General features: G+C 44.9%; 1 protein-coding gene across 2 annotated transcripts in view; it reads right to left on the bottom strand.

The window, feature by feature from the left end:
- NDST4 (N-deacetylase and N-sulfotransferase 4) overlaps window positions 1–13191 on the bottom strand; it is a 124608-nt gene that overhangs the window by 61269 nt on the left and 50148 nt on the right. For both annotated transcript variants that reach the window (XR_015947781.1, XM_088660395.1), the window contains exons 3-4: window positions 11515–11602; window positions 3147–3301 (exon numbers count right to left, since the gene is read on the bottom strand). Coding sequence is in view for 1 of the 2 variants with exons in the window: in XM_088660395.1 (XP_088516521.1) it covers window positions 3147–3301; window positions 11515–11602 (243 nt within the window). In the remaining variant the exon portion in view is untranslated. The remainder of the gene's footprint in view (window positions 1–3146; window positions 3302–11514; window positions 11603–13191) is intronic.

The raw sequence follows: 13191 nt of genomic DNA, 5'->3' as shown, positions 1-13191 counted from the left end.
CCCCAAGCAAGTGGGCCACTTATGATTGCACTGTATGTGCCAGAAACATCTTCCCTTCATCCAGCTTGGATGGTAGTTTAATAGTATAAATAGCAACATCACATCTTGACAACTTTTCTTAGAAATGGTGCGTTTATAGAAGGCTTATAGAAGCATGCAATTCAGCTTCCCCCGTCCTAACAAATTGACGTTCATTTCAATATTTAGGGAAACATAAGAACGGTTATCATTTTACTCAGCGTTTCTCAACCGGTGTTCCGCGGCACACTACTGTGCCGCGAAACACTGGCTGGTGTGCCGCGACAAGAAGGGCGATTTGCATTGTCACGTCGCTGACCCGCCGGAAAGGAAGCCGGCCGGGTCACGACGCGAGGCGAGCGCCCGCATCGTGACCCGGCCGGCTTCCTTTCCGGCGGATCAGTGATGACTATTGGCGGCCGCCAGGCACGTGACAATGCAAATCGCCCTCCTGGGGAGGAGGAGGCAGGCAGGGAAGGCTGCGCAGGGCTTCTCTTCGCCGGGCCAGAGCGGCGGCGGCTGCCTGGGGCGGCTGGAAGGGAGGCGGCGGCAGCTGCGCGCCCGTGTCTGCCCGCCTGGGGTCTGTCCCCGCTCGCTCCGCAGGCTCTGCACCTGGTGGGTCCGCCTGGCTACCGCGCAGCAGTTCTTCAGCGGCATGCTTTACCGGTACGTCTCCCCTCCAAACTAAACTAAATATAGGGCGGCACAGAGTTGGTGTGCCGCGGGATTTTTTTTCATAGAAAAGTGTGCCGTGGCCCAAAAAAGGTTGAGAAACACTGATTTTACTGAAGTCTTACTGATAGGCTAAATAATTACATAATGCTTCAGAATAAATACTACACTCTGGAAATGATAGGTACAATTTCTGATTCTGCTCTTGGGGAGGACGTGAAACTCTTTCCTAGTTGGGATTTTGCCTCTCCAGCTTGTTATCTGGTGCCTCGGGTACAAAATAAACCTAAATATTGGAATTTGTGTATTTGGAACAGAAGGACTGGAAAGATTTAAATGTTCCATGTTCCATCATGTAGGGACTGCCTTATAAGAAGCCAGACCATTGGTCCATCCAGCTCAGAATCATTTGCATTAACTCACAGCTGCTCTCAAAGGTTTCAGACAGGAGTTTTCCCCAGCACCAGAATGAACTTAGGACCATCCTACATAAAGTAAGTGCTATACTGAACTATGGACCTTCCTCAGCCAATGCAGTGAGGCATGAGTCTCCATGTCAAAGCATGCCTGTTAACATGGAATAGTTGTTCTGGAATGAAGTGGTGGTAGATTGGGGGTGGTGAAAAAAAGGTGTTTTTTTCAGCATCACCATCAAATCAAGATTCTCTGGATGCTTTTAGGGAAGGCATGAGTGCTTATTATTATTTATTTCAAATATTTAAATCCCACTTTAAAAGGGGTAATGATCAAAGCTGCTTACGGTGAATAAAATGTAGAAAAAGGAAGCATAAGAACAGTGTAAAAACAGATGATTTAGACCAGGGGTCCTCAAACTACAGCCCGTCAGGGCCATAAACCCGACTCGCCCACCATGAGCCCATCTCTGCCAGTGGTGCCACTCTACCCACTTGTATCTCTAGTTATCCACATGTCTACTTTCACATTGGGTGTTTTCCAAAGTCAGACTGGAAGTGCCCTTGAAGGGGCATTCCTTCCTGCGCGTCTCTCTCTATGGTCCTCCCAGACTTCCTCCCAGCCACTCTGAGGGCCTCTCCATGCCTCTCTATGGTGGTGCTGCTGCTGCTGCGCAGCCTGGGAGACCCTGTCCCGCAGGACCTGCCCATGACCATGGGGCTGCTGGTGGCCCTGGCTGCTGGGCAGTAGGCCACGGTGGCGATGGCGGTCACAGCGGGAGGTCCTCTGGTGCTGGCTGTCTGCCCGGCGGGGTCTGAGACGCTGCCGGTGCTGCTGTGCGCTGCGTTGCTGGAGGCTGAGGCGGCCTTCCTGAGGCAGCTGGGCCTGGTGGCGCGGAGGCACATGTGGGTCTGGCCCATGAGGAAGCCACCGTTGCTAGGCTGGGTGTCGCTAGTGGCGGCAGGGGCAGGGCGGGCTCCGTGACTTGGGCTCCAGCGTCCTAGTGCAGTGTGGGGAGATGCTGCTGGGCTCAGGGCTGCTGGTGCTGGAGGCCCGTCCGGCCCTACAAGGGCTGCTGGACGCTGGGACCCACTTGGCCATGACTGAGCTGAGGGGCAGCGGTGGTGGTGGGGAGAGCCAGGACCGGAGCGGGGAGCTGCCACCGCCACCACCACCGGTATCTGCGTGGACACATGGCGGGGAGCGGCTGGTGAAGGCGGAGCAGGGCCACACCGCCCTGTGGGGAGGCAAGGCCAGTGAGATCCTGTGGGTAACACCCAGCGGCCTGCACAGCCTAGATATGTTCCACGGGGCATGGGTGTCCGTATCAAGCCCTCGATCCCCGTGGTACTTCTCCCTCACCGAGGACAGGCGCCACCGAGGAGGACGCCTTTCCGCACGAGAGGGTGCTGCTCCCCGCCACCTTGGCCTTCAACCTGTCCTGCCACCCTCTGGAAGGGGTGCTCCTTAAAATCCAGGTGGGTGGCACCTGTGTGGAATGAGGTGCCCAGCTGGGAAAACAGGTGCTGAGCCGTGGGAAGCTTTCAAACTACCACGGTTCTGTCGGCTGGCACTGGGAGCATCTCCCAGATGCTTCAGCAGGCAAAGCTACCGGCTATAGGCTTTTTTTTAACCAAATGTATGCCCACCTCACATATCTGGAAACTCAATGCAAGACCTCTTGTCTGGAGGGAGAGTAATGCCCCTAAATCTGGCTAATGCCACCCCCACCACCCCCGGGGCAAGGGTAAAGTTATCCAAATTTGGTGTGGCTTTTAAAATATTGTATTTTCCCTGTTTTCTGTGCACTACAAAAATGTGCGGTGTGCATAGCAATTCGTTCATTTTTTTTTTCAAACTATAGTCAGGCCCCCAACAGCGTCTGAGGGACAGTGAACTGGCCCCCTGTCTAAAAAGTTTGAGGACCCCTGATTTAGACCTACTAAAATCATGGATCTTATCATTACCTCAAGGTTGATAACTGTAAAATAAGCAATGTGGATCTGCTCTTAAAGATATTTGAAAAACTAGAGGTTACTCACTAGTGCAAATTCCTTGTTGAGGATCATCTGTTCTACCAGGGATGATTCGTTGTGGAAGAGATGAGGCTGCATGTGGCTCCACATGTGAGGAAACCACCAGAACTCATCCACAGAACTCAACAAGAGATCATCACCTTCATCTTCTTCAATGGTTCCTACAAAATGAATAATATTATCTTCTGATGTGGACACGAACAGCTTTTTCCAGGCTGGCGATGGTTGATACTGGAGTTTAACTTCCTTTTTAATAAATGTTCATATCGTGTTTATAAAAGGTAACATCAAAGAAGAATGGTTACCTGTGGAGGATTCCATGCACTGAGCATCACATATTAACTGGGAACATTAACACAGTCTGGAAACATTAACACAGTATGGATTTGTGGCCCATAGGTATGTAGTGCTAGAATGCTGATGTTGCACATCCATATGCCATAAGTACATCATTATCCCAAGTGCATTGAACTCAGAACAGCTAAAAAATTTTTTAAAAAAAGCACCAATGTGGTGTTCATACTGGATGTGTTGTTTACACTGGACATGAATATAAAACCTGAAGATTTGCATTGTTACAGTCTACCAGTATAGCCGAAGACTGAGCTGTCATAATCAATGCAAAATCCAGTTAGATCAGCTGGACATTCTGCCATTATCATAACTACGGCTGGTGGAAATGCATGAAGGGCTTTTCTTTGTTGCACAGCCTAGTATGTAATCCATTTCATCTCCACCCTGACGATTTACCCCCCAGCATACAGCAGTGGAGGCCAGTTCATTAGGTGAATGGGGCACTGTTTCACCAACTGGAGTCAGACAGCACCCACCTGCTGTTGTTTTACTGCCAATCAGAAAGTGGCTCTGCCTGCCATTGGCTCTGGTTCCGTCTACTGCTGGTCTCTATGCTTTCTGCTACACCAGTCCCAATGGGCACACAAAGGCTAGGAATCAGAAAGTCTCTAGTTCAAATCTTCCATCTGCTTTGAACGCACAGGGTTGCCTTCGGTAAGCCACACTCCCTCAGGGCTCTTCCAGGCTTTGCTTGTCCTGTGCCTAGAAAGCAAGGATCCAAGCTTGTCCCATGTTTGTCCCATGCTTTCTGGGCACAGATTTGAGCAGTTCCCCCCTCAAAAACCCACTCTTTGCCACTGAACTGGAACAAATATCATTCCGTGGAAAACCCATTTGATGTTTGCTCCAATTCAGTGGTAAAGAGTGGCTTTTCCTGAGGAAAAGTGGCAGCAAAGTCATCAGTCTCCCCATCTGCAATACGGGAGATAATAACACTAACTTAACTTATGGTTTGGGGGCTGCTTTAAGGATTACAACTAGGTAGTACCTATGTAGCCCTTGAACACCTGAAAGCACCATACAAAGGCTTACTGATGTTGTTATTGCTGGCTGATACTGGATTTTTCTATGGCTACTGTCCTATTGTTATTCTAGTATGTCAGTTAGGCTTCCTGTTCATGCATCTTTGCTTGTCTTTTTGTTGTATTTATTGATTAAACTATGATCTAAACCGACTCAAGGTATTTTAGCTGCAACAGAAAGGTGGGATAGAAATGTTTTTATAACTGTCAGCCATGATGAATACTGTCTCTTCTCTTTGAAGGGCTAGAATACCAAGAGAAAATGTTCAAAAGTTCACATTTTTCATGGATAAGGCATGGCGCTTGGAGAGTGATGGTTTCTTTGAGTATTGGTGATATGCATCAGTGCAGAAGCAACAATTAAACTCTATTAAAGCTGCTTCTTTCCCAGGTTTATCACCCAAGCAATGCTGCAATGCTGGCATAAATATTGTTATCTAGGTTCAGTAGTGTTGGCAGCATGCGCAGGGGCGTCGCAATGGGGGGGCAATGGAGGCGGTATGCCCTGGGATCCACTCTGGGGGGGTGTGCCACTTGGCGCCCCACCCCCGCAACTCCCAAGCCGAGCCTCCATCCTCCCGTTAAAAAGTCCGTGCCAAGCGGACTTTTTTCCGGGAGGCTGGAGGCTCAGCTTGAGAGTCACAGGGGTGGGGGCGCCAAGCGCCACCCCCCCGCCGCACCACCGGATTGGGGTCGCCGGGGGCGGCGATACCCCGCTACGTGACATGCATGTGCAGCAGGATGCTGCACACGCGTCGTTACGTGGTGGGGTATCGCCACCGCCCCGCGCCTCCAAAGACGTGCGCCTCCAGCTACAAACTCCACGTAAAAAGCCTGCCACACTGAGCGGGCTTTCTACCTGGAGTTTGTAGCTGGAGGTGTGTGGCTTTGGAGGTGCGGGGGGGCAGTGATACCCTGCCACGTAACTATGCATGCGTCGTTACGTAGCGATGCAGCACCCCCCCAGGTGCATGGCAATTTGCCGCCCCAGGTGTTGCGGCGCCTCGCTACGCCCCTAAGCATGCGTTCCTCTTATTGTACTAAAAGCTTGTGGTACTCCAGGTCCGTGTTCTGTTCTGAAACTGGGAATGTTAAGTGCACTGCTGGATCAGACCAAAGGGCAATCTAGTTTAGCACCCTACTTCCCACAGCAGCTAACAAAATGCCTCTAAGAAGTTCACAAGCAGGACATCTTGACAATGACCTACCCATCTGTTGGCCATCCTCCATGCAGCACTGCTGGCTGGCATGGGATGTTGTGAGCTTTCAAACAGGAGCACTCACAAGAGCTAGCACTCGTTTTCAAATGGACATAACTAAGATCAATGAAAGCAGGACCTCCTGCTCACAACCTGCTGGCCTCATTCCTATGGACATCACTCCCAGCTGCCCCTTCCCCAAGGGCTTTGGGGTCCACAAAGGAGGTAGAAAGCACTTCCTGCAAGACCCTGACTGAGCATGTTTTGTTGTTGGGGACAGTAGGCTCATATATCCCTAAATGCAGAATCGGAAAGTTGTGTGCAATAGCTATGCAGAGCTCTTATAACTGTGATAGTATTACAGTATAAACCTTCTGACAGATTCACAATTCTGTCTTCCTTTCTGGAACCCTGTCAACTCGACTTTAGGGATAGAGAAGCGAATTGTGTATTAAGGAAGAAGTCAATAAGGCGTAGCCGTTTCAATGTGCTAATAAAACATGTTGAGCATCTTACTTTAAAAGCCTCCTTGGGTAAACAAGCCACATTTACGGTAATTAAAGAATACCTCTCCATGTTTTATTCATAATGAGTCAATAAAGTGTATGTTTGCATGGAGAATACTTTGACATGCTGCCTCTAAGCTGAAGTGACAAAAAACAATGCTAACTTTTAAAGTGGGATGTGCTTTGGATCTAGGACGCCTGGCATATGCACTACAGCAGGTCTCTTAATGGAAGGCACTGACGTGCCTCAACTCCTTGAGTTGTTTCATGGGCTTTGAGTGATCCTTTTAAACTGCTGGGGAATACATAGTCGTAGGCACATGCATACCATTTCAATCTTGGAATAGTCACAAATTCAATATTGATAATGTTTGAGTCAAGTGGGAAATGGAAAGCATTAACAGTCGGTATGTGATACAAATTTTATCAGTGAATTCCCGAAAGGCATCCAAGACAGACAGGAGGAACAGAAAGAAAATAAGTCAGAATCAGCAACAGTAGGGGCAAAATCTTTCTCATTAGGAAAGTGAACAGCACTGGAAATACAAGGTCTTTCCATTGTTTATATTGGCATGAAACATTTCAAATGTGGATGTACTTCGAGAGGTTGGTAAAGTAATAATAATAATAATAATAATAATAATAATAATAATAATAACAATAATAATAATATATTTATACCCCGCCCATCTGGCCGGGTTCCCCCAGCCACTCTGGCCAGCTTCCAACAAAATATTAAAATACAGAAATCCATCAAACATTAAAAGCTTCCCTAAACAGGGCTGCCTTGAAAGGCCTTCTAAAGGTCTAGTAATTGTTGTTCTTTTTGATCTCTGGTGGGAGGGCATTCCACAGGGTGGGTGCCACTACCGAGAAGGCCCTCTGCCTGGTTCCCTGTAACTTGGTTTCTAGTAGCGAGGGAACCACCAGGAGGCCCTCGGCACTGGACCTCAGTGTCCGGGCAGAACGATGGGGGTGGAGACGCTCCTTCAGGTATACTGGACTGAGGCCGTTTAGGGCTTTAAAGGTCAGCACCAACACTTTGAATTGTGCTCGGAAACGTACTGGGAGCCAATGTAGGTCTTTCAGGACCGGTGTTATGTGGTCTCGGCGGCCGCTCCCAGTCACTAGTCTAGCTGCTGCATTCTAGGTTAGTTGTAGTTTCCGGGTCACCTTTAAAGGTAGCCCCACATAGAGCACATTGCAGTAGTCCAAGCGAGAGATAACTAGAGATAAAGTGACCTTTTCCTTCACCAACCCCTCCAAGTACACTCACATTTGAAATGTTTCATGCTGATATAAATGATGGGAAGAACTTGTTTTCTCTTCCTTTTTTGTAAGAAGGATGTTACTTTAACCCAAAAGTGATGATTGCAAAGCGTTTATCTATTCTGCAACAATTTATGAGATGACTGAGACACTTCTAATGGATGGTCAGTAGTCTTAGACATCTTCAATTTCTTACAGCTTGTTCAGGTCTCACAGGAAATCATGCCCTTTGACCTGGAAGGAACCCTTTTAACCTGAGCATTACTCCAGGGCTGTGTGAGCATGGCTCAAATTAAACTTTGCTCTTCTTCACTTGGTTTGAGCCAGCAGAAAGTGCTTCCACTTATGCAAGGCAAGGCAAGGCATATATATATATATATATATATATATATATATATATATTCAGATACATATAAGGATCACACCTAACATTCACAAGAAAATACCATACAAATGAGAGAAAATTTTTAAAAAAATTAAAGAGAAACAAAAAAGGAAAAAAGCAAAAAAGAAGAAAAAATATAGAAAACAAATCTTATACTTATGACTTATTAATAACTTCGACTTCTCCGACCCTCTCTCTCCGAGTCTAATTTAAATCCCACAAATACAGCTATTCACACTTAAACAGAAAATAAAAAATAAAAAATAAAAAGGAGAACATTTCAATATCATTCCTAATAACATTCTAATTTTTACCATTAATCTCATAACTAACTTCATATTTTTAATCCCTTTAGCCTAGGCAAGGCTTTTTTTTGCCAGTTCCCCTTACCTGCAGCTTCCCCCCTTGTGATATTGCATAGTGCTCCAGGAACAAATTTTTAGGGGGCACAGAGACTTTGGTGGATAGAGGAGACAGTAAAAAGCAGGTGCTCTGTGTTGTGCAACCATAAGTGCTTTCTGCTAATGCACAGTCACCATTGGAGAAAACCTATTCTATTGTGTATTGTTATGGGACTGGGAGTTGGGCTGAACGACCTCTCAGAATCCCTTCCAACTCAATGAGTTTTGATCTAAGATTTCCCTAAATAGGCTCTCTGTCAGTGTAGGTTGCCTGACGCAAACCTGATAAGAGTCTTGGAGTCTTATTAATAGCCCTGGTAAAATTGCCCAGTACCTTCTCTTTGTTAGGGAAATTAGCTGGTGGCTTTCTACAGCTGGCCTTAACAACAGTTGAGGAATTGCCCAGGGACTGTTCTGGGAGAGATAGACATTTTAGAAAAGAGAACATGTCTGCTTTCAGCCACCTCCTTCCGCTTGCTGGAGATGATGTCAACAAGTTTTGCATGTGAAGAAACTGTATTTTAGAGAAAGAAAGATGAAGAACAGGTAGAGAGCTGAAATGGCACTGGACATATGCTCTGGATGACTTCCATAGTTGCTTTTCTTTCTGCCCAGAGTTTTTTTTAGTTATTTGGTATGTATTTAGTATGCTGCGCCACTGAACTCCAAGCTTTCGTATCTTGAAGTCCCCTTAGCTGGGACAGCTAGTTGTCAGGGATGATAGGAATCGGTTTTCCAGATGTTTCTGGACTACAACTCCCAACATCACCTTGGCTGGGGCTGGTGAGAGGATAAAGAGCAGTATACAAATTTAAATAAGAACAAGAAAAGCAGCAGCAGCAGGATTCCCAGCTCTAGAGTTTACATCACTACAGTAGCAATTACATGCCCTTGCAGAGTCTAGACAAGATGACCTGCCAGAAGTCTTGACAAGGAGACCTGCAAAAAGTACAAATCCCTGGGCAGCCCATATTGCTTTCACAGCTTGGATAATAATCTTTGTTTTATTATTTGCCACTGGCTACTTTCATATATTCTCTCAGGTGGTATGTCAGCCTGCTCTCTCATAAGCTGTTCTCTTCAGAATGAAACCTTTACTTGGCTGCCACATACACAAAATATCTTGCAGTGAGAGCTCATCCACAAGATAATCCCAAACTGCAGAAAATAGGCCACCCCGAATTCCCAGAGGGTTTTGTCAATATGCATTCACCCCATAGACATCAGTATGCTTTTAGAAACTTGCCCGAGGCTGCAAAATTATTTGCACATAGAGTAAAGCCAGTGTAGACATGGCACCATTGATGTAGCTAAACCATTTGTGTAGCATTCTGCAGTGCCAGTGTTTTAAGTAAACTGTCGTTTGCAGCAGGTCATGCTTGTCATGAAGGGGTTGAATAATAGTGAGACTGGAGAAGCCAGTTTAAGTTGCAATTTCAGCTGAATTTGGGGGAACCACTTGAAGCATCCGCTGTGTTAAGCTCTATCAACTGCTTTTGTTTGATTTGCTCATTGTAAAGCAGCTGAAAGTCTGTAAATTTTTGATAATAAACCTGAATTGCAATGGGGGTTGAATAATTTTGATTGCAACTGTAGGCTGCTTCTGATACTGGAGGCAATACGTTTAGACTAAACTAGACACCATTGGCAACCATCTTCATTAATTGGTCAAATCCCTTTTAAAGGTATCTAAGCCGATGGCCATCACTGCATTATGTGGCAGAAATAGCCATAATGTAACCTCACAGGGCTATTGTGAGGATCAAATGGGGTGAGGGAGAACCGTGCACACCAGATATAAATGTAATAAATTAAAAATAAAATAAATGCCCATACACACATTTGTGTGATCATGGTCGATATCTTTTGTATCTTTATTTCTGCCATTTTAACAGTTTTCTAAGAAAAAATGTTGGAGCATGGATCAAGGAAGCAGTACCAGACTCAAGGGGACAACACTGAGCATTTTACAGCCCTAAAACTCTGCTTACCCTTAAAGCTATATCTTCACGGAGAAATATAGACAGAAGGATGACATTGGGAAAGTAAAGTTTAAACCTATAAGAGGCGTGAAATAAGCAAATGAGGGCAGATAGGAAATGCAAGAAGAAGAAGACTGGAAGCAGGTAACGCTAATCTGCAGAATCAGTGGGCGGGTGGGCAGAATCAATTAATTACTTAGAACTGGAAAGGTGAAGTAATCCTCTTTTCATTTAATTTAAATTCCCCTTAATCCAAATCTTTTCTCCCTTGGGTAGGGCAGTACACTTTAAAAAATAAATAAATCCCACAGTGCCTCCTCCGTTAGGCGACGGACGTATTTTGGTCACCTCAGTTCGTAGCCGTGTGAAGTGAAGGCGGAATCGGCATCACACAAATACGACTCCTGTCAAAAGTGGACAGAGCGCTTGGTTTTGCAACATTCCGTCTCTTATTCTGCTTGACAGGATAAGAAAGCCAAAGATGGCACCAGCTTTGCCTTGCCTTGCGTTGGCATAAATACCTGGCAGTTATGTCTACTTCTTTTTTTAATCCTTCGACTGAGATTATCTGTTTAGGAGAATGATCCACAGTGCTTTCATATTCACACACACACACACACACACACACACACAGAGAGAGAGAGAGAGAGAGAGAGAGAGAGAGAGAGAGAGAGAGAGAGAGAGAGAGAGACTGTATATACCATTTACTTTAGTATGTTTTAGAAATCTGCTCACCAATTCAGAAGAGCCATTCTTGATAGTGCCAGTTCTAGGCTTTGGAGGAACTTTGGGCAAGAAACTCCATGGGCTTCACTGCCTCACTAGACCACCTCCTCACTAACAATTTCACCAGCTGAACAAGCAAGGAGAAGGGGAGCAGTTCCAGGGGATTCTTGTCAGTGCCCCCATTGCTGGGGCATGGACTCTTGGCAGGTACCCCAAAATGCTGACTGCTGATGCCAACCCAGATCCAGGAGATCAAAGTTCTTTAGTCAGCAAACATATATATTGCTGAACCCTTTTTCCTGATGATGATGGGGAATTTGTTCACTGATTTATTTTTTTAAGGATGAATCATTCAAAATTCCAATATCATAACTAATGTTAAATTAGATTTAGAGAGGGAAATTCTCACACCGTTTTTTTTAAATGAAATATAATTTCAGTATTCTGTTACCAGCTACTGAGCATACCAAGAAAAAAATGTTTCAATGTATTTCACCTGCTTAACCTGGAACTAAACGATTCCTTCTTACCTGTGTGGTAAAACTTTCCTGAAAATCCAAGGTTGAAGGTAAAATTTGCAACCTGAGTGCGTAGTAAAGTTTGAGTCTCTAGTAAGGCCTGAAACAAATAAGAAATAGCACGCATTTAGAAAAAAAAAAGCCTCTTTTTTAAACTGATGTTTCTTGGGCTATAGCATTTAGAATCCTTGCAAATATGATCATATATCAGTGAATTCCACTTCCCATCTCTAATCTAACCTAGAAACAGGTGTAAGACTTATGTTAAGGAAAACTAACATTACAGTTTAAAATTTATCATTAGATTTTATAAATTTGCATTGCAATCACCTGCATGTTTAACCAGAAGCAAATCCCACTTTAGTCAACTGGAATTACTCCCTAGTAAGTGTGTTTAGGATCACAGCCTACGTTCAGTGACCGCAGAAACTCCTAGTGATGTGGTGACGACAGAACATCTGGATCTGGTTCACTGTTTGAATTGAGGTCTGTGTTTTCTCCCTCTGTGTTTCAAATTGCATTTGCACTTGCTGTATGCACCAGAGAAGGGAGCGGGGGCAGCTTCTGCCAATGCACATTAACTGATTTGTTTCCATGTGACACTCCCCCCACCAACTCCTATTGAATGAAGTGGTCATTTGTGCAAAGGGACCTTCCTCAAAATTATCTGATGGACTGGATTTAGGTTGTCAATTTGCTATTAACGTTTTAATCTTTTAGTTCATGGGTTGCCAACATGGCAGCTATGGATGCAATGGTGTCCTTGATGTCTTCTCCTGAGATGCACAAATCTCTGAACCAACCACCCCCACCCTTACTGCCATGAGGCCATGAAGTGGTTTCTTCCCTTGAAAAGTACATACAGCTGAAGGAGGAAGTTGGAAGGATGGCGGTCTTCCTCGCTTTCTCTTTCAGTTCGATCTACAGTACTTTTCAAGGCTCATACAGTATTAACTCTGCTACAGTGTCCAAAGGAAAGTGGCACCCACAGCACTCACTCAAAAATCTTCATGTGCCCTAAAAATGTTGGCAACCCCTGTTTTGGGTACTCTGAGATGTAAGCAGACATTAGATTTATCAGAGTTGGTCAGTCTGGATAGCTCAGTTGGTTAGAGCATGGTGCTGATAATGCTCTAGGTTGTGTTATTGATCCCCATTTGGGACAACTGCATTTTCCTGCATTGCAGGCAGTTGGACTAGATCACCCTCAGATCCCTTCCAGCTCTATGATTCTATGAATCCCATTCAATTATATTTTACATAGGTTAACCGCTGTTTCTAAATTAGTTGCTTGTCAGTCTATTGAACCATAGGAGGAGCAAAATGTATACTGAACATTTAAATTGAATCGATGTGGTTTATTTTTTTTTTGCATGTGCTTACTGAATTTGCATTCTAAAACTGAATGAAATTAGTGGATGTAAATGTTTACATTGTCCTCTGTATAAAATAAATAAACCACCTTGAACAGCAAATATTAGTATTAAATTCTTCCTTCACTTTGCGCCCCCCCAATCTATTCTAAATTAGATGTAATATGTGCTTAATACATTATTTATCTGTTCTTAAAGAAAAGTATTGGAAGTCAGTAGCTAGCATTCAGGGGAAACAATCAGATTAAAACTGGTATGATAGGAAGCATATGGCAGCAACATCCCAGAGGCATACTCAGTGCTGCTATAATATTTA

Source organism: Zootoca vivipara, chromosome Z1 (genome assembly GCF_965207765.1).
Source record: "Zootoca vivipara chromosome Z1, rZooViv2.hap1.1, whole genome shotgun sequence".
In the NCBI taxonomy this organism is placed as follows: Eukaryota; Metazoa; Chordata; class Lepidosauria; order Squamata; family Lacertidae; genus Zootoca; species Zootoca vivipara.
Note: the sequence above shows the minus strand (reverse complement) of the source record. Positions and strands in the feature narration are given on the sequence as shown.